The sequence below is a fragment of the Helicoverpa zea genome, chromosome 27, assembly GCF_022581195.2.
Source record: "Helicoverpa zea isolate HzStark_Cry1AcR chromosome 27, ilHelZeax1.1, whole genome shotgun sequence".
NCBI lineage: Eukaryota > Metazoa > Arthropoda > Insecta > Lepidoptera > Noctuidae > Helicoverpa > Helicoverpa zea.
Genome location: NC_061478.1, coordinates 233387 through 251748, shown reverse-complemented (window position 1 = coordinate 251748; position 18362 = coordinate 233387). Strand labels below are relative to the sequence as shown.

The following is an 18362-nucleotide window of genomic DNA, read 5'->3' as shown; positions in this document are numbered from 1 at the left end:
GAAAAAATATACCATATAAATCGTAATTATGTTTTCTTCTAATTAGTCCTAATTTCTTACAAGATATAATTTCTGTTAACTCTTCTTACTAGAAGAGTTAAACTAGAAACTCTACTTTATTTAACATCAATATAAATTCAATTTTAAAATACTTATTGATAAAAGAGCGTATAACATTTATTTTTAGAAGACTAAGGCAACAGGCACTCAGGTATCAGGTCAGGTCATTGATTTACCCGCGAGTTCAATGACCTGCCTTGACATTGTAGCTGCAATGTGACTGTGCCAAAATATCATAAAACAACACTACATAGGTATACAAACAGAAATGAAGTATTGATTACCGAAATCTGTTAATCAAATCTTTGTTTTGTTTTAAAGTCTGGATTCAACAATGTAGAGTCTCTATTGAACATGTTTTGTTCAGCGTTACTTATTCCAACTAAAGTTAATTATAAGAGTATTAGTCTAATCAGAGTTAATTCTAGTCAGTAATAAAATATAAGATATTTTTACATTGATGATGTTGTTGAAAGAATAGATCTTATACGCCGATGAGGGCCACTAGTGCACACGAGAAAATTACCTTTATTGATGTACATATTTAAACAACTGTTTAATCGTTAGTATTAATATACAAAAGTAAAGTCAAGTGTTGCTTGAACAATGCGAGCACAGTGACATAGAGCTATTTTCCATCAAAATCAAATAAGAAAATCCACAAAAAGGAAGTCAAAGGCGCTACACTGGTGAATGTGAGAAGGACTCTCGTTTTTCATTGAACAGAATGATTGGACATATCCTTTTAACATTTTATATTAAACCCATACATGACGACTTATTCAGGCGACATATTCAGATGGCGGAGGCTTAGACCGGCCCTCCGCCACGACCGGTTTCCCGTGTAGCAACGGACTCCCCGAGAGTGTGAAGATGCTATTTGTATGCATAAAACTGGGAGAGAAAACTTCGATACCGCGATGCAGGCTTCGAATGCTGATTGGTCAGTTCTCGTGACGTAGCCGACGAGAGTCGGGTGTGGTGACTGAGGGGAAAGCTGGATAAGTCAAGTTTTTGCCGCAGTTTTTTGTGTCGATGAGAGGTAGGAATGTTTGGTCTGAAGACAATGATTTAAACGAGGTATGAGATCATTGCACCTCGCAATTGGCATTGTAAAAATTGAAATGTGACCAAGTACTACCTCAAGCCACGTTAAGTCATAGTAGTTACAAAAGTGCTGCTGCCTGTCTTCATTAAAAAAAGCATCTCAGCCCATCCATGTCTACATTTTTTTTTCTTAACAAACAAAAACTGTTTATAGTATCCTCACCCTACCAATCTTCCACCCTAAATCCGGTTGGCCACGCAAATAAATGGGGCTCTCCCTTGAGAGGTCATTGTAATTTTCGGTCATTCAACTTCCTCGCGAACTTGAACTCATTGTGTTACCTGAATCTTAACTCCTTTATAGCACAGGGCAGGTAATTTGTCTGCTTAAAATTACATTTTACAAAATCGAAATAGGTATACAGAGAAAATATAACACTTAGAGCAGCTCGAACATTCTGGATAGTTTTATTCCTTAACCAATCTGCAATAGCAATATGCAATACATCGTGATAGATTATTCTATATTGAAAAAAAATGCACGAGAAGAAAACGAAAATTTTCTAACGTATGCCAGTTGCCTGTTAGTGCGGATGACGCATTTTCACCGCTGGAATTGATCGCATGCACGTCACAGCTCTTCGTAGAGCTACTAAACAAACCAGTACTACGTACCTGCCTATATAGGACACAATAACATTGCAACTATGAACTGCTTTGTCGACTCTACCATGTACGGCTTCGATAGAAATCGATAGAAAATGTAGAGCTCTTTGCATTGTAGGCGTATTTGTTGTCTTACAAAGAACTGCATAAAAATTTTTGGCAGATATTCATTGCTTTATTTGTAAGCGTAGTATAGCATATTGAAGACTGCTCCAAATACGATGATGCATTTAATCCTATTTGACGATACTCTAACATTAAAATAGTTCTTTGAGTCTCTCTCTCTGCTTGCGTTTTCTTCTAAACAATTTTTTTTTTTAAGAAACTATAATTAGCTAAAACAATCTATATGTCTCGACTTTCCGAGTCATGATACGGTCATTGATTCTAGACGGACAAATTACGAACAGTTTTTATAGCCAAAATGCTCAGTCACTTAAGAATATTCTTATATTGATGATATTCTCCTTCAACAATTCGTGATGGAATGTTAAGAGGATAATCTTATTGGCTAATTAAAAACATTGCGTGGTATAATAAGAATATAAAAAGTACGGCTTTCTATGTGTTTCTAGTAGAAAACCTTGATACATGAGATAGCTCACATTATACCGTCTTTTGAAGAAACTGGCTTTTCGGGTGATCAATATTTATATTAGGAAACTCGGCTTCTCCATTTTTAAATTGCATTTATTAGAAAAAGTTAAACTATTAAAATTAAGGAAGCATGACAATCTTCTAAACTAAGCGTTAATAACTTAAGGGGAGCACCAGCATAGTAGTATGCTAATGCTACAGCGGAAACTCATTTAAATAAATTGGGACGTCATAACCACTAAAGAAAACATTCAAAGGTAAGCCTAATTGAGACTTTAATTGCTTAATTATCAGCGTTAAATAACTCATTGTCAGTGACTTTTCCGACACAAAGTCATGGATGCATGCTTCTACGATACGCTCTATTTATTTATTAAAGGCAAAGCTACCTACATACTTCGCGTGGTCTATTGTTTATTTAATCGAAGTATTCTTAGGAATCTACTTCCTAATTGAAGATCGACGATAAAGTAGATCAATACAATAGCAATTTACGGAATTTTGCAATCAGCTTATACAGGGTTACTCGTAAGTATTGCGCATCCTTTCATGAGGTGATAGTATAGGCCAATACGGACAAAGACCATGGTATACACTGGGCAAAAGTTAACCCTTCTCAAGATAATTCAAGACTTTTGCTTCAAAAGTCGTCTAAGTACACGTATAATTTTTTATTATTCATCCCCCCAATTAATAACTTAAAAGTATAGTGTGAGTTTGATGAAATCGGCTTTTATATTCCAATAGCATATAATATCTACTTCCAAATAAATAATATCCGCAGTACATTACTTACTTACTTTGTATTCTACAAAAGTATTATTATCATCTCGTCTGCCCGCGGTACGTCTAATACAAAGAACAGTTATTGTGCAACTTGACCTTAACTGTCTTCATTCATGGAACCTGATTGCTACCCCTCTACTGCGGGATATTACAGAGTAGCTCACGACAGAGACTACACTTTGAATAAACATAGAGAACTAGCTGTTTTACCGTGGTTTTACTCGCGCCCCTTGAGAACTACTGACCGTAGAAATGCCTATGTTACTCGGAAATCGGAAGGACTCGTATGGATTAGTAGATTCATATTGGATTCTAGTAGTCCTTCTGATACAAACAAGTAGGGTATTACACGTGTTTAGGTGAGATTGTAACTTGAGATATGAATTTAGGATAATATCGATAACACACTTTAGATTATTAAGTAGAAGCCAGCCTCAAATAACTGCGGCATTTGAGAAAAATGTAGTAAAAAATTACCAACCGCAACGAAATACAGAAACCATTAACATTTCTAACTAGAATCTACACTAAATGAGAAGTAGCCATTAAAGCAACAATTTGTCATCTGTAAACGAAAAATAAATTAATAAAATAGCCATCTCTGTACCCAAAAGCTAACCTACATCTCTAAATCGCGCAAGCAACATTTTCTCTGCACATCGAACATGGCTCGCAATTTCACTGCACATAGCAGGGAGTCCGCTACCACAAGGTAAAGTGGTTCAGTGCATCCACTTCAATCAAGTGCACGTCACCATAATTCAGACAGACACGATCTCAGTCGCTACAAACTTCAACATTTGCCATTCTGTCGACTAGAAGAAATTGCTAGACTGTATTTGGATACCCGCGACTTTGTAGAATGACGAATGCTTGAACTTGATATTGAATGCTTACAGCACCTGTGTGGGCCTTTGACTCCTTTTTGGTACTCGTAAAATAGCTTAGAATTTTTTTTTTCAATATAACGAAATGTAGAGTCATTTTTTTCTAACAAAGTGCCAAAATAATTTCTAGCTTTTCCATCATACCATAAAACATTTTATTTAATATTTGTTTACATTATAAACAACATTTATATAAAAATGGAAACTACTTTTTGTAACCCAAAAAAAAATCTTAAATCAACGGAAGACCAATTAAAAGTTGTGATTATTTTTTTGTAAATGCCAGAGAATTCAAAAGAAAGAAAACTAAATTGTTTCTTTAGTTCTAGAGTATAAGTATATAAAATATATAGATAACCTACGCTACGAAATAAAAAAAAAACCGTTTTCACATTATAACACATCGTATGATCGTATTTCAAAGAGAAACTTTTGAATTTTGTCCATTCATTATCCTACTTAGTAAATTCATTACTTTTTAGTAAATACATCCAAACTAATTATTCTAACTTCAAAATCAAAAACAAAAACTAACCTATATATTGAAGCGACATCTTGCGGCTACTTAGCGCCTTTCATAATTCAGCAATGGACGACAACTTACAGCTTCCAAAAGGCGTAACATAGCCAGCACTTATTTCACTTAGAATTATCTGGATGGCGCTCTACAAAACAATAATTACACACTAAACAAAACAAAAATTATTTTTACGCATTTTTTTTAAGATTCCTGAGAGAAGGGTTAAAGAATTTCATAGATACGCATTTTTCCCTAAAATATGTTACTCCCCTTAGCAATGACAACCCCAATAAATACCCGCAATGGCTGTACTGCGCAAGTCATAACTATGTCAATTCCACTTTGACAAATTATAATATCAACGCGACAAGGATTCTTACGAGAATTTATTATTATTTAAAATATTAATTTTAAACGTGTCATAATAATATTTAATATGTGTTGAATATTATTTGTGTAATTTATATGATACTGCTTAAAAAGGGCTTGTTTTGAGGTAATTTTTCCCGCAGTATGTTTACGACCGTAGTGTGTAGTCAATTTTATTAATTTATTTAATATTGCGCTTTTGTTAATTCTCTTATTTATGACGATAAATTAATTCTTAATTTTATTTGCCATAAAATTAATTGTATCTCAACAGAAGTTCTGTATTACGTAAATAATAAGAGAAGCGCATGTAAATATATTTTGTCAGTGATTGCAAGGCAGCATTTTAATATTTAATTTATTTATATGTTAGTGCTGTAATTAATAAACTAAAAATTACTTGATTATTTCATAATGTATAATATTTTATCAACATAGCACTCCACAATTTTCTCAAAAAATATGTTTTTTTTTACAAAAAAGTAGTTTAGTATGCTTGCTTCCGAATACCTGCGTGTAATAATTTAGTCGTTTGTATATTATTTATCATAATAAAACAATATTGAACATTATGTTTCAGAATAAAATGGCAAGTGGCGGTTCTGGTGCAGTATTCTTTCTAGGCACGCGAGCGCATTACCAGGTAAATAATAAATTACTTTTGCAAAATAAAAGTATTGTTATTGATCTTCATTTAATGTTATGGATACCTTTGGGTATGAATAAACTCACGCATGGTTGCAATTTTTTTAGAAATATAAATAATTTATTTGCCTAAAATATATTTTACATAAGATGGTATACATATAATGGCATATTGACCAGTATGTATGTATGTGCGCGATTATCTCTCATGAACTGACTTATATCGCTTTTATTTTTATAAAAAGTTCTTATTTCTTCCGAACTATTGATAAAAAGTTCTCTAATGTTATTCCGCCGTATAATTTAAATGATTGGCAAGTTTTATCAAAGTCCATCCAATTTTATGCATGAAAATTGCATTTGCATGGAATAAACATTTTTTCCATACAAAATTTTGCATTGTATGTTTTTTTTTTTTTAAATCAAGAAAAGCGAATAAATAATTTCTTTGAAAATTCAAAACATAAACATCCTTTTTACACACTTCAACACGAGTTAAGGTCATGGCACACATGTACGGTACGGCCACAGTTTAAATATGCAAGCTCGCTGTCACCTCGCCGTTGGCTTTTTATGTTATAACGTTATAAGATGTTATTATAAGATACCATTTAAGAAAAAATAACTAACACTTCTTAATTCCACCAGGTCCTAAACCAACCGGAAAGTCGTTACGACGCAGAAAACGGCAACGCTTCAACAGAGACCATCTACCAGAACCCGTCGGTACAGGAACTGTGGCCGGCAGACAAGCAGCGCGATGATAACGAGCGCTGGTACTGCGAGCAGGACGTTACTGGTGAGGGTGCGGGAGTACTTAGTTATCTGCCATCATTAGGACATGTAGACACCGAGAATATCTACCAGAACCCGTCGGTGCAGGAGCTTAAGCAGTGCGATGATAACGAGCGCTGTTACTGCGAACAGGACGTTACTGGTGAGGGTGCGGGAGTACTTAGTTATCTGCTATCATTAGGACATGCCTGGACACCGAGACTATCTACCAGAATCCGTCGGTGCAGGAGCTTAAGCAGCGCGGTGATAACGAGCGCTGGTACTGCGAGCAGGACGTTACTGGTGAGGGTGCGGGAGTACTTAGTTATCTGCCATCATTGGGACATGTAGACACCGAGACTTCTGCGCAGATGTAGGTCAGAGCTCCAGATTCGTGCCGATAACTATACGAGGAGAGACTGAAGTATTTGGAAAAATATATTATATGATTCCGTGAGACAATTAATCGAGCTTAGGATTTTGTTCTACTTTCATGTCTATGGAGCTGGATGCGAGCAGCCGAAAATCGATCTCAGTGGCGTGCACTTGGAGAGGCCTATGTCCAGCAGTGGACTGCTATAGGCTGATGATGATGATGGAAAGGGTCTCACTCTCTCGCTATGCATATGCACAAAGGAGACAGTTGCCAAGCAACCGAACGTATACTCGACACGAGGAGCGACTGCCTATCTGACCTCCTCAACCCAGTTACCCGGGCAACCCACCAGACAGAAGCCAGTCTAACGTTTATATGTATTTTCCAACAGTGAGTGAGGAGAAAGAGAAGTCGGAGAGCATGCTGCGCTCGCGCCGGCGACAGAGCACCGCTGCGCTCTGCGACGCGGAGGATATGAAGCCCGCGCTACTCAACTCTGTGGGGAATAGGTAATAATGTAGCCTGTCTAGGGAGCCTATTTTTATGACTCCGCTGTGTGTATGTATGTTTGTCAGCAGGTCGACTTAATGAACAGTGATAGACAGACAGTTTTTTTCACAGATGATAAACTGAATTTTAGTATTCAGTAAATACATGTTATACCTTACCAAAGAAATAAATATTTTGAACTAGCTTTTGCCCGCGACTTCGTTCGCGTGGAATAGTGACTTCCGGCAGATTTTTTGTAATAAATACTATCCTATGTCCTTTCTCAAGTCCAAACTATGTCTGTACCAAATTTCACACAAATCGGTTCAGTAATTCGTCGTGAAAAAGACACAGACAGAGTTACTTTCACATTTATAATATTAGTTAGGATTAGGATTTGAGTCTTTTGCCGCTGCAGACGAATACCTATGTAGAATAGAAAGTCGTATAAGTGATACTATTTATATGTTAACAACGGCTGAATCGATTTGGGAGGCAGCTTAGAACCAGGAAGCGAATATAGAATTCTCAATTTTTATCCCCATCTGCGCACGGCTAGTAGTTACTTATCTCAGTATACGGGTGCCATTAGGTTTGGCACGTACTTTATATCTATTGTTTTTTGTTTATTGCCACCAGTGGTCCAACAAAATGCGCCAAAGGTCGCGGCACTCTCCTCGCGCTGCTGTGGTCACTCGCGCGGCGCAAGAGACGCGCCGGCGACCACGACGAGATCTATCTGCGGCACATCGACAACGCGCTCACCAGCAGCTGCACGTACAGGGAGAGCTGCCGCTGCCTGGAGTGTCAGGTAAGTGGGGAGTACCACCAGTGCTGCTGTGACGAGATCTATCTGCGGCACATCGACACCGCGCTCACCAGCAGCTGCACGTACAGGGAGAGCTGCCGCTGCCTGGAGTGTCAGGTAAGTGGTATAGCTCTTCACATAACTTCGCTGCTCTGAAGTTGGCTTGTAGTTAAGACTGTACAATTTTCAAAATGTAACGCACAACTAGCTTGACGTTTCTTAAGCGCCTGTAATAGGTCTATCCCCCACACTCAGAGACATTTAATGATTACTTAAGTCACTCCTTATTGACGGAATGTCATACTAATCCTTCACTAAGGAATGGCTTAAGCATAGACTAATATATAATAGTATATTAGTCTATGGCTTAAGTAACCATTAAATGTCTCTGAGTGGGGAGGTATATGAATTAAAAACATTTTACTTAACAAAAACTTTTTTCTGGTATTCGTGGAGCATATTCAGGCCAACTTCAGAGCGGAAAATAATTTTGATAGAACTGCAGAATAAAACAGTTACTATAGTTCGGCCATTCAGAGAATGCGTTCCTGACACGTCGCGATTGAACTGACGACGTAACTTTGCAATGGCGTTGCAGTTACGATAAAAATATTTTTGCTGGTTGTTTACCGTTTTAACAATTGAGGAGCATTAAAACAACATTATTATATCAATAATCAATGAATGTTATAATTTTGTGCCAAACTGAGTGTCAAATAACTTGGTAAACAATATTTTTCTAAATCTATACTGCGCTATTACAAGGTTATGTCAGCGGTTTATATTTTGTAGTGCTGTGCTAAAAATAACAGGCAAGTATCGTAATCTGTTCTTATACAGTTATAATATAAAATAATACGTTTTGATTTTCTTTTTAAGAATTGGAAAATAATGGACTATAAGACTTAATTATAACTTTTATGAAATATAAAAATAAAACTATGACCAAACCGCATTTTTATACTTAGATTAAAAATGGTAACCCCAAATGGCGTTATGGGCCGCCATTTTGTGACGCTAAAACAGTCGTCCGTTGTCGTTTCGTGCGCATAGACCACGTTTTTCAAGTGTTTTCGATCTGTTTTTATTTGATTACCCGGCTTTTGTTAGACCGAGATATCAGGATTGATTCTGTTATTGATAATAATATAATTATACATGTAGGCGAAGATGATGATGAAGACACCACCTCCTCAAGCAAATCGGAGTCTGATTAATATTCTGTTCGCACATTCAATTCAATGTACTTGTAACAAAGAATAAATAAAACAATTTTATTATATGAATATTACCTTTTTTTGGTTTCCACTTAAATAACTAAAATATAAAACAAATGATTCCGCCAATTTAAAACGAAAATAATCTTAAAATAATGCGGCGGTTCATTTTGAAGGAACGGTAACGAACTCAGTGTTATGTTGTGCCCATCACTAGTCGTGACTAACTGATAGGTGTCAGGAACGCATTCTCTGAACGGCCGAAGTATAATTTTGACTATTCTGAATTCTCTATACTCTATTTAGGTAAGTAGGCACTAGGTAAACAATCTTAATAGAACCTTATACATAACTACCTATATGTATATTAAACAAATAAACTACTGCTGAAAATCATTATTCACCTGATTAAGTAATTGTTATAGTATTTACATTGATAAACTGATTGTTTATCGTTAGTTAAGTCCGTATCTATTCGATTTGAATATAGTAACCTTCAAAATGTAGTAACTTATCTAATTTCATAGAGGCAAAGTTATTTAATTATACCTAACGTTTTTTCGTACATTTTCACTACAGTGAAGAAACTGTTTAATAATTTCGACCCTTTTATTGCCAACGTCCATACCACGTTGAATACACCGGTTCTCGTCCGATCACCGAAGTTAAGCAACATCGGGCGCGGTCAGTACTTGGATGGGTGACCGCCTGGGAACACCGCGTGACGTTGGCTTTTTATTGCTCAATCATATTTTTTAAAATATTTTTTTTTACAGAGAATAATTTTGACGTAATTTAGGTTTTTTTTGCAATACCAAACATCGCGAGTCTTATAAGGAAACAAAGTTGACCTGGTAGTTGAAATTAAATTTTTATTTTCGAGAAAACTGTCTGTTTTTTGCAAAGGTATGTTTGCAATGCCAATAATTGATATAGGTATACATATATATATGTTTTTTAACGAAGTTCCACGCAGGATTTAAAAACTTGACGGCACCCGAGGTGAAAGTGGCGCCTCGTATTATTTTCGCGGTCAAACTTTTTATGCGCCAGGTTATGAATTAATTATCAGGTTAAGATATAATTAGTAACGTTTTTGAGTATTTTGTCCCTTACTAACCGACTTTACAAAAAGAAAAAGAGAATCTAATCTTATTAATTTTGTCGTGGTTAGATCCTCCACAGTCTAATTCAATTTGTGCGGTCAATAGTTTTTTAGCATTGTCTAATTCATACGCACATACAATAACTTGTATGTAGGGTACGCAAAACTTCTTGATTTGAATTCTCACTTCTTTCCTTTTCACGTCTTTTCCTAGTACTATTATACTCTTCGCTAAAAGCTTTTCATGTTTACTAAATATATAAATTTGAAATTTATTTATTTGCCAGAATATAGGTACAATATGATGGTCGATACAATAAAAAATATGGTCTCACTATATTCGACATATAATTTAGTCATGCAAATATCTTAAATTCTATAATCTAAAAAAGTACCTACAATCATTTTGCATTATAACTCTTTCTCCTCTAGGTACTCTTTGACTGTATAAAAACATTTATCAATAAGCCAATTTCTGAGGGACCTCTTAAATTTACTCATTGGTAGGTATATTAAAGAGGAAACATTTTTGCGTATTTATTTGTGCCCTAAAAGCTCCGAAACTAAGGCACCAAATTGAAAAATTCTTTCACTGTTGGAAATTTTATCCAGACTATCCCGAGTAGTAAGTAGGGTATAGTCTGGGTACGGGAAGACGTACCCCTGGGATGCGGATGAAACAGCTAGTTGGTCTAAAAAGCTCGCATTGGTACTGCGATAGGTTTGTGTTCATACAAACATCTTTAACCATATTGTAGTAGTCCATCATACTTCATGATGTTAATTTGCTTGTGAAAGAGCTTTTGACAGCAATCAGATAATCAGTTGGCTATAATCAGGAATAATAGTTCCCTCCAAAAAAGGTTTGACAGTAAAAAAAACAACAAAATTAATAATGGTATCTCTGTATTGTCTGTAACATGTCATTATAATTATAAAGAGGTCATTCACATATTCTATATTTATTTATACCTAACTGAACACAGACATGGTTCACTATGCATAAAACTAAAAAACAGGTTTTTTAAATTATTTCGTCACAAAACTAAAGTCTGCACAGTTTTCATAAATTTCGTCAATTTCAGTCTGCATATTCTTAATAACTAAAACAACTGGGTTTTTATAAATAAATATTCAAATATAATTATTGATGTCAATCAAGTTTTTAACATTTAAATAATATAAAAATCTGTTTATAGAGAAAATAATATAAAATACAATCAACTGAAAATAATATGTAACTGGAATTTTAAAAACTATTTATAATGGTAATATGTATGTATTGCAGTTTATAAAACATAAATACTAATATTAATTTTACATAAGGAAACTAAAATTATTTCTGCCTATAGGCACCATTGAATTCACATCTGTGGTCAGTAGTCTAAATTCACTCAGCAAATGAATATATTGAATTGAATTAAGCTTATACAATATAAAACAATTCACATGTTTAGGCACTAATTATTTAGCTTAACTATTAATATATTACACTCTTTAATAAGCCCGCTCATTATACATATTTACATGCTTAAGATTCGTGATAAAAACAATTACACATATACAAGAAACATATTTGCTAAGTAAGGTATTTCATATCCTGAGCCTTTTCTCAACTATGTTGGCGTCGGCTTCCAGTCTAACCGGATGTAGCTGATAACAGTTTACAAGGAGCGACTACCTAGCTGACCTCCTCAACCCAGTTACCTGGGCAACCCAATACCCCTTGATAAGACTGGTTGTCAGACTCATCGGACTGCCAAAGATGTTCAAATGACAGCTATTGCTTTGAATGGAATTTATGATCTTATAAACTAAATATAGGCAATGCTGTGTTTGCACAGTAAATAGCTTGCTTGAGTATTGTTTGAATACTAAGAAATACTAATGAGAAATTCCAAACTCAGCAAAGTACTGTATCTTGTATATGTGTAATAGAATAAACGTACATCCTAAAGTTAGTTAACGAATTCGAAAGTCAGGTACAATTCAATTCACAAACTTGTCTATGTCATACTCTAAGGCAACTGTGTCTACTTGTACGTCATCAACTGTCTTCTTGCGTTCTTCCAAACGTACACATTTGAGACATTTCTCCCCTTTTCTTAACCAACATCTTCGATGATACATAGAGTTACATTTATCACACATTAATGCTCCACTGTCAAATGGGTACAATACCTCGTTGTTTTTACAGATTTCACATAAATACCCTTTCCCTGAACATCGGTCACAACTCGTTATGTGAGAACGGCAGGTCTCGGTCAATTCCATTAGCTGTCTCTCAAGTGTTCCATCTTGAATGGCCTGTAAATGGCTCATACTGTATTTCTTGTTCACGTCACCGAATTGTACAAATAACGGTGATAGTAAGGCTGTGCCGTCTACGCAAGCGCACAGGTACCGTCTCATCCACTCCAAGTCCTTCCTCATTCGGTGCACCCACTCCAATTCAGCTATAAAGTTAAATAATCTAGGGTTTATAGTCTCAATATCGATGTACGGTCTTGCCCAAGATAAGTTCAGCATTTGGAATGCTAATCGGGAAACGTACCGCTTCTCCCAGTCCCAGTTGTGAATAACTCTCGCTGGAGTTGCCATTAAATCGTTCCAGTGACATGTAGCACAGAAGTACAGGCCGGTGTAGTCACATAACCGAGGTTCGTTCCAAGAATCTTTGAAAGTTAACGCTGTTTGACATTCTGCACATTTATAATCTTGTGCTGCTAACCCTTTTTCGGGACATATACTCATTTCGAAGCTTCCTTTCTCAGTCATAACTACATGTGCACATACCCTACAGATGTGGTCAACACATTTGTAATGACACAAGTATCCACAGTCGTTACAAATGTACGAACCTTGCACAATGCTCCATATCACCCCACTGCAGTGATCGCAGTACTGTTTGCGGTTACTGGGATTCGTTTGCTGTTCAAAATGATGACCTTTTATGGAAACACGGTCCCTAGCTTTGCCATTATTCTCTTTTAAATCCTCTAACCTTAATCTGAGTTCTACAAGGTATCTTACGAACCATTTTCGCTCGTCTGAACACTGTTCGCTGTTCAAAACGAGTTCTTTACACTGTTGAATGGCTTTCTCAATCTCCTCCTTCGTTGCTGAGCTGTGTATCTTCAACTTTTTGTTCGCTACTGACTTTGGTATACAATTCGAGTCGTAACCTTCGTCGACAGAAACTCCGCCAGAAGTAGACGATGTGGAAGTTCTAGAAGTAGCTTCCACGCTTGGACTGCAGCATATCAAGCTGTTCCTGTATTTAGGCGAGTCATTCGCGATGTTCACAGCCATGGTCACTAATTACACAAAGGATTTGCAACACTCGTACATTACTGAAATTTACATAAATTTTGCAATGTCACTGTTTGTTTTGGTTTTAGTTACGAATGCAGACGTCTGTTATCTAATATTGCGTATCATTTCCATGGGGAGACGACAATGTTTTGATATTGAATCGTAATTTTTTTACAATGAAATTGTTATCGTCATTTTTGACAGGTGAATAATAAGATTTTCGTGTTTGTTTTTGTATGTTGGTTGACCGGTATGTTGCGTTTCGTTGCGCACTAATATTAATACAAAAGGCTTTCTGTAATTTTTATATTTCCCAATGTTTGATTTTACTATTTATTCACACGTAAAAACATATTTATTTACGTATTCTTTTGTTAAAATTACCATTTTTCATTTAACACGATCGTATATTATAAAAATAAGTCTTTTACATCGCCGTGTTCTGTATTGAACGAATCGTGGTTGCAACGCGCAGGCGTACCAACACTCAGTCGATAGCCCACTCCTGTCAATGTCATTGAGACGACTTTTCATAGTTGTCATTTGCTGTTTATCATACATTGATTGCATAAGAGAACAGAAACTCTTAAATAAAACAAAAGCGTCAATGTATGATAAAATATAAATAACCTCGCGATATACCGCGGATGAGATCAGCCTCTATATTCGTCCTAATTACCTAGATTATGGTACTTAGTAATGACCTATGTCCTTGCACGCGCTCTAAATGGGAAACCCGCGTGGTATAAATAAATATAATATGTATTCGCAAGACAATGTAGTACGTTTTGGTACTTTGAATTGGCCTACATTGGCGCGCTATTTTAAAAGTTCTACATAGAGTTGCCATCCTACTTTTATATGATTGCTGAATCAAGAAATATTTCTTGATAATGTAGGTGCTCTCTATAATTAGACAATCATTTATACAAGAATGAATTTTAAGCAGTGCGCAAAAAAAAGCTGGTGGTACAGAATCATTAACAGAACATATCTGCATCATTAGCAAAAATTTTTTCTTCCGCCCTAAAATCAGCAAAATATGGATACTACCTAACTATTTTTACGCGCTTGGAGCAGCGCTCGCGTCAGTAAACCGTTTTCGCGTTGCCGCCCGTGCCTACTATGACGACTGTGATCATACAATTGGTTACAAAATAAAAATCTTTCGATATCAATAACTTTTCTTTTTTGTACTAAAACACGACAAAATAAAAATATACGTATCTATAAAACTTATTTAACTATAAGTTGACAAAGTTTGCGCACTGGATAAAATTCATTCCTGTATATAAGTACGAATTTGTGCAATTTATTTAATTAAAAGATTATGTATAGCACTAACTTTTTTCTAGTAACTTCTCGGGAAACTTCCAGATTTTTTTACTGCAAATTTTTAATGGGTTAATGGTAACTTTTAGGGTTACTTGCCTAACAGGAAAACAGGACCCTATTATTTCCCTGTTCGTCTGTCACCTAGCTGTACTTATCTCACAAACTGTATACATAGTTACGTACTAACATACGTAGGTACAATATATGAGTGTGTTTTGAGTTTTTTTTTAATTTTCAGAGCCGCTACTTCGAGTGCGATGAAGACAGCGAAGACTACAGCTCTGATGATGACAGCTACGTGGCGCAGTACGTGGCGGAGGCTATAGAGCATCACCACGAGCCCGCAGCTGATGATGACGATGATGATGATGAGGTAACCGTGAACACTACAGCTCTGATGATGACAGCTACGTGGCGCAGTACGTGGCGGAGGCTATAGAGCATCACCACGAGCCCGCAGCTGATGATGACGATGATGATGATGAGGTAACCGTGAACACTACAGCTCTGATGATGACAGCTACGTGGCGCAGTACGTGGCGGAGGCTATAGAGCATCACCACGAGCCCGCAGCTGATGATGACGATGATGATGATGAGGTGATCTTCTTCAAACAGAGCCACCGGCCCTGGCTGAAAATTATCCGGGATATTAATAATTTTGCTACTACCGCTAGTGGTTTCAACCTCGTCTCGTAATAAATACTTTGCGTACAGGGTTAAAAGTAGCCTAAATAAATGTTCTATCTAACACTGAAAATATTTTTCAAAACGGTCCAAAAAAATCCTTTCAATGTAAGAAAGCCTGTAGTTCCTTAAAGTAGGGCATTCAAGCAAGCAAGAAATCAAGTTCTTTAGCCATATAACATTCATGCAGATATATACTCTTGTGCTTCCCAGGTGTTCGTAGACACAGTTCCCGGCGACAACACATCAACAGACCTTCTTCTAGATAAGAAAATGTCTGTCTCCTCCGACGAAGCGACCACGACGGAACCCGACGCCGAGGATAAGTTGCAACTAGAAGTGGCCGCGGGCACTCCTGTGCTACTCAACTATTTACTTACACATCCAATCACTTGTAATATACAGTGAGGAAACGATGACTAGCGGAGATGTCATAACGCTAAATCTGCTAAGAAGGTAGCGTGACAACATGCGGGTGTTTGATGGACGAAAACGTTACTAACTTCGCTCTTACACGCCTTTTTTGTCAACGTAAAATCACCAATCTTTGACATATTGGTTTTGATTTGACAAGGAACTTGAATGTCTCGTTAGTTCTAGTAACTTATCACGCCTACTATACGTTGCTTGACCTTGCTTTTAACGACGTCAAAAATCATCAAATGATCCCTCCCGCTGTGGGTTAGCAGGGATGAGGGAGTGTCAGACTCTTACTGACTAAAAACCGTCGTGTTCCGTCGTAGGCCTTTTATGTGTGTATCTCTTCGAACAACCCGCAGCCCCGGCAGACCTATAAGAAGGCCTGACTTACCTTCCTTATGGCATCTCCGTTCATCTTTATGTCTGTGGTACAGAGTTCCAAGGTTATGTTTGACAGATGACGCGAAGATGTGAGATGGAAAAAGTTTTTATTTAAATGGTGGAATCAAAAGAAGTATTATTTTAAATCATGTGTGATGATGGATGATAATTCTGGCCATTTTGCGGGATTTTATTGTAGTTTTTGCTAAATTATTATTTTCTTGAAATGTTATATAGTGAGTGTTGTGTGTCTGTGGTACAGAGTTCCAACGAATATATTGACAGGTGTATGTGGAAATGGCGGGAAAAGAAAAAAAATCTGGTAAATTATTTACTCATATGTCTAGTGAGTAAATTAATTTGCCTATGTAACTGTAGAAATCAGAATAGTGTTAATTTCAAACTGAATTTTGTGGTTTGAGGTCTGATAAGTCTCAAGTTTGTCTGAGAATTCTGACATACAAGCAGAAATTGTCAGAATGCCTTTATTTTAAAGGGAAGTTTGCCATTTGACGCCTGAAAAACGTTAAATATTTGCCTAATGCTGCTGCAATTTATTAATAAGTTAAAAATGAGTTGTTTCAAATTGTACCTAAGCTGTAAATGTAGATATAAGTCGCCAAACTTTTTGTCGTCATGAATCATTCCGCGAGATGTAGGTAGATACGTCGTTGTACCATATTGACAGTTTAAAATACTCTAGGTACATTACATCTCTAAAATAGCTTTATATGTAAGTAGTAAGCAAATAGAATAGAAATCCTGAAATAAGATAGAAATATTAATATTGTCTTTGCTTGATTACGAAGTTAACGCTACCTAACGAATAGATAATATAATTAAATCTTTAATTAACTAAGTCTAAAAATATCGAAGTGTGTTTTAAAACGGCTTAAACAAGAAGGTTCTTAGTTTTACCTGTACCTATGTACAAATGAATGTTTGAGCGCGATTTTCTCACGTTTAGCCGAACCGACTTTGATGCGGTGTTCAGCATAGTATTGACAGACTGAGGAGAAGGTTTTAGGTATATTGTTGAAGTCGGTTTACTTTTGTGTAAAAAGTTCGTCCATATTGTAAAATAATTTTAATGACATAAAAATTAATGCTGCCTGATAATTATACATATAGTTTTAAATCTTATGAAAACAATCCGTGCAATTTTACCCTACTTGCTATTATAATCATCAAATGGAATATCAAAAATATTACACAGGAGGGTAGATATCAAACTCAAAATAAGAAAAAAAATAACAAAAATATATTTTATAAGAATCGAACTTGCTATTGCTTAAATAAATATATAGTTCCTTTGTTCGTCAAAACTTTAATAAGATAATTTTAATAATTATAGTCGTAAAAGATCTCATAACATGTACCTGTACTATATTTATTTATTAGTGATAGTCATAGATAGCTTTAAATTATTATGTGTCTACGTAGTTATACCTAATGTTATAGCCGATTTTACAATAGTCGCGTAACATTTATCTCAAGAAAGTAAATATGGCATAACAATCTAATAAAGATACTTAAAGAACAGATTTTTATTGTATAAATTTAATATTAAGTCTGTTACAATGTGACGCCGAAAATAACTAAGATGCGCCTAAAAAATTCAATAGTAAAACTGTCCTCCACTGTGTTACCCATTTTTCTTGGAGAATGCCTTAAAATGGCAACATCATGTTAAAAACAATAGCAATGCTGTCAAAAACAGCTGTGTGTTTGTACTTCCATATTTATTCTGGAGATAATGGTTAATGAAGTCATATTTTGGGCCTCAATTATTATTCCACGAATTATAGTATAGTGTAGACTGTAGTTGTAAGTTCCTAACTCTCGTTAAGTGTTTGAATGAGTTTACAGACCCACCGAG

General features: G+C 35.8%; 2 protein-coding genes and 1 non-coding gene across 3 annotated transcripts; 2 read left to right on the top strand and 1 right to left on the bottom strand.

Moving 5' to 3' along the window:
* Positions 1-5489: 5489 nt before the first annotated feature.
* Positions 5490-17543, top strand: LOC124643395. Its single transcript, XM_047182377.1, has 6 exons — positions 5490-5575; positions 6226-6376; positions 7119-7236; positions 7856-8141; positions 15235-15369; positions 15896-17543. The coding sequence occupies exons 1-6, from the start codon at positions 5504-5506 to the stop codon at positions 16088-16090; spliced, it is 957 nt and encodes a 318-aa protein (XP_047038333.1). The 5' UTR covers positions 5490-5503; the 3' UTR covers positions 16091-17543.
* LOC124643575 lies at positions 9856-9974 on the top strand. The gene has a single exon (XR_006985953.1). It is a non-coding gene; the product is annotated as a 5S ribosomal RNA (ribosomal RNA).
* Positions 11236-13878, bottom strand: LOC124643394 (differentially expressed in FDCP 8 homolog). Its single transcript, XM_047182376.1, has one exon. It carries the CDS (start codon positions 13656-13658, stop codon positions 12336-12338), a length of 1323 nt encoding a protein of 440 aa, XP_047038332.1. The 5' UTR covers positions 13659-13878; the 3' UTR covers positions 11236-12335.
* Positions 17544-18362: the final 819 nt, after the last annotated feature.

Bases quoted from the DNA above. Each gene is read 5' to 3' on its own strand.
- LOC124643395 (XM_047182377.1), top strand. From the start codon at position 5,504: ATGTTTCAGAATAAAATGGCAAGTGGCGGTTCTGGTGCAGTATTCTTT. The intron at 7,237-7,855 runs GTAATAATGTAG...TATTGCCACCAG, and splicing joins CTCAACTCTGTGGGGAATAG to TGGTCCAACAAAATGCGCCA. The intron at 8,142-15,234 runs GTAAGTGGTATA...TTTAATTTTCAG, and splicing joins GCCGCTGCCTGGAGTGTCAG to AGCCGCTACTTCGAGTGCGA.
- LOC124643394 (XM_047182376.1), bottom strand. From the start codon at position 13,658: ATGGCTGTGAACATCGCGAATGACTCGCCTAAATACAGGAACAGCTTG.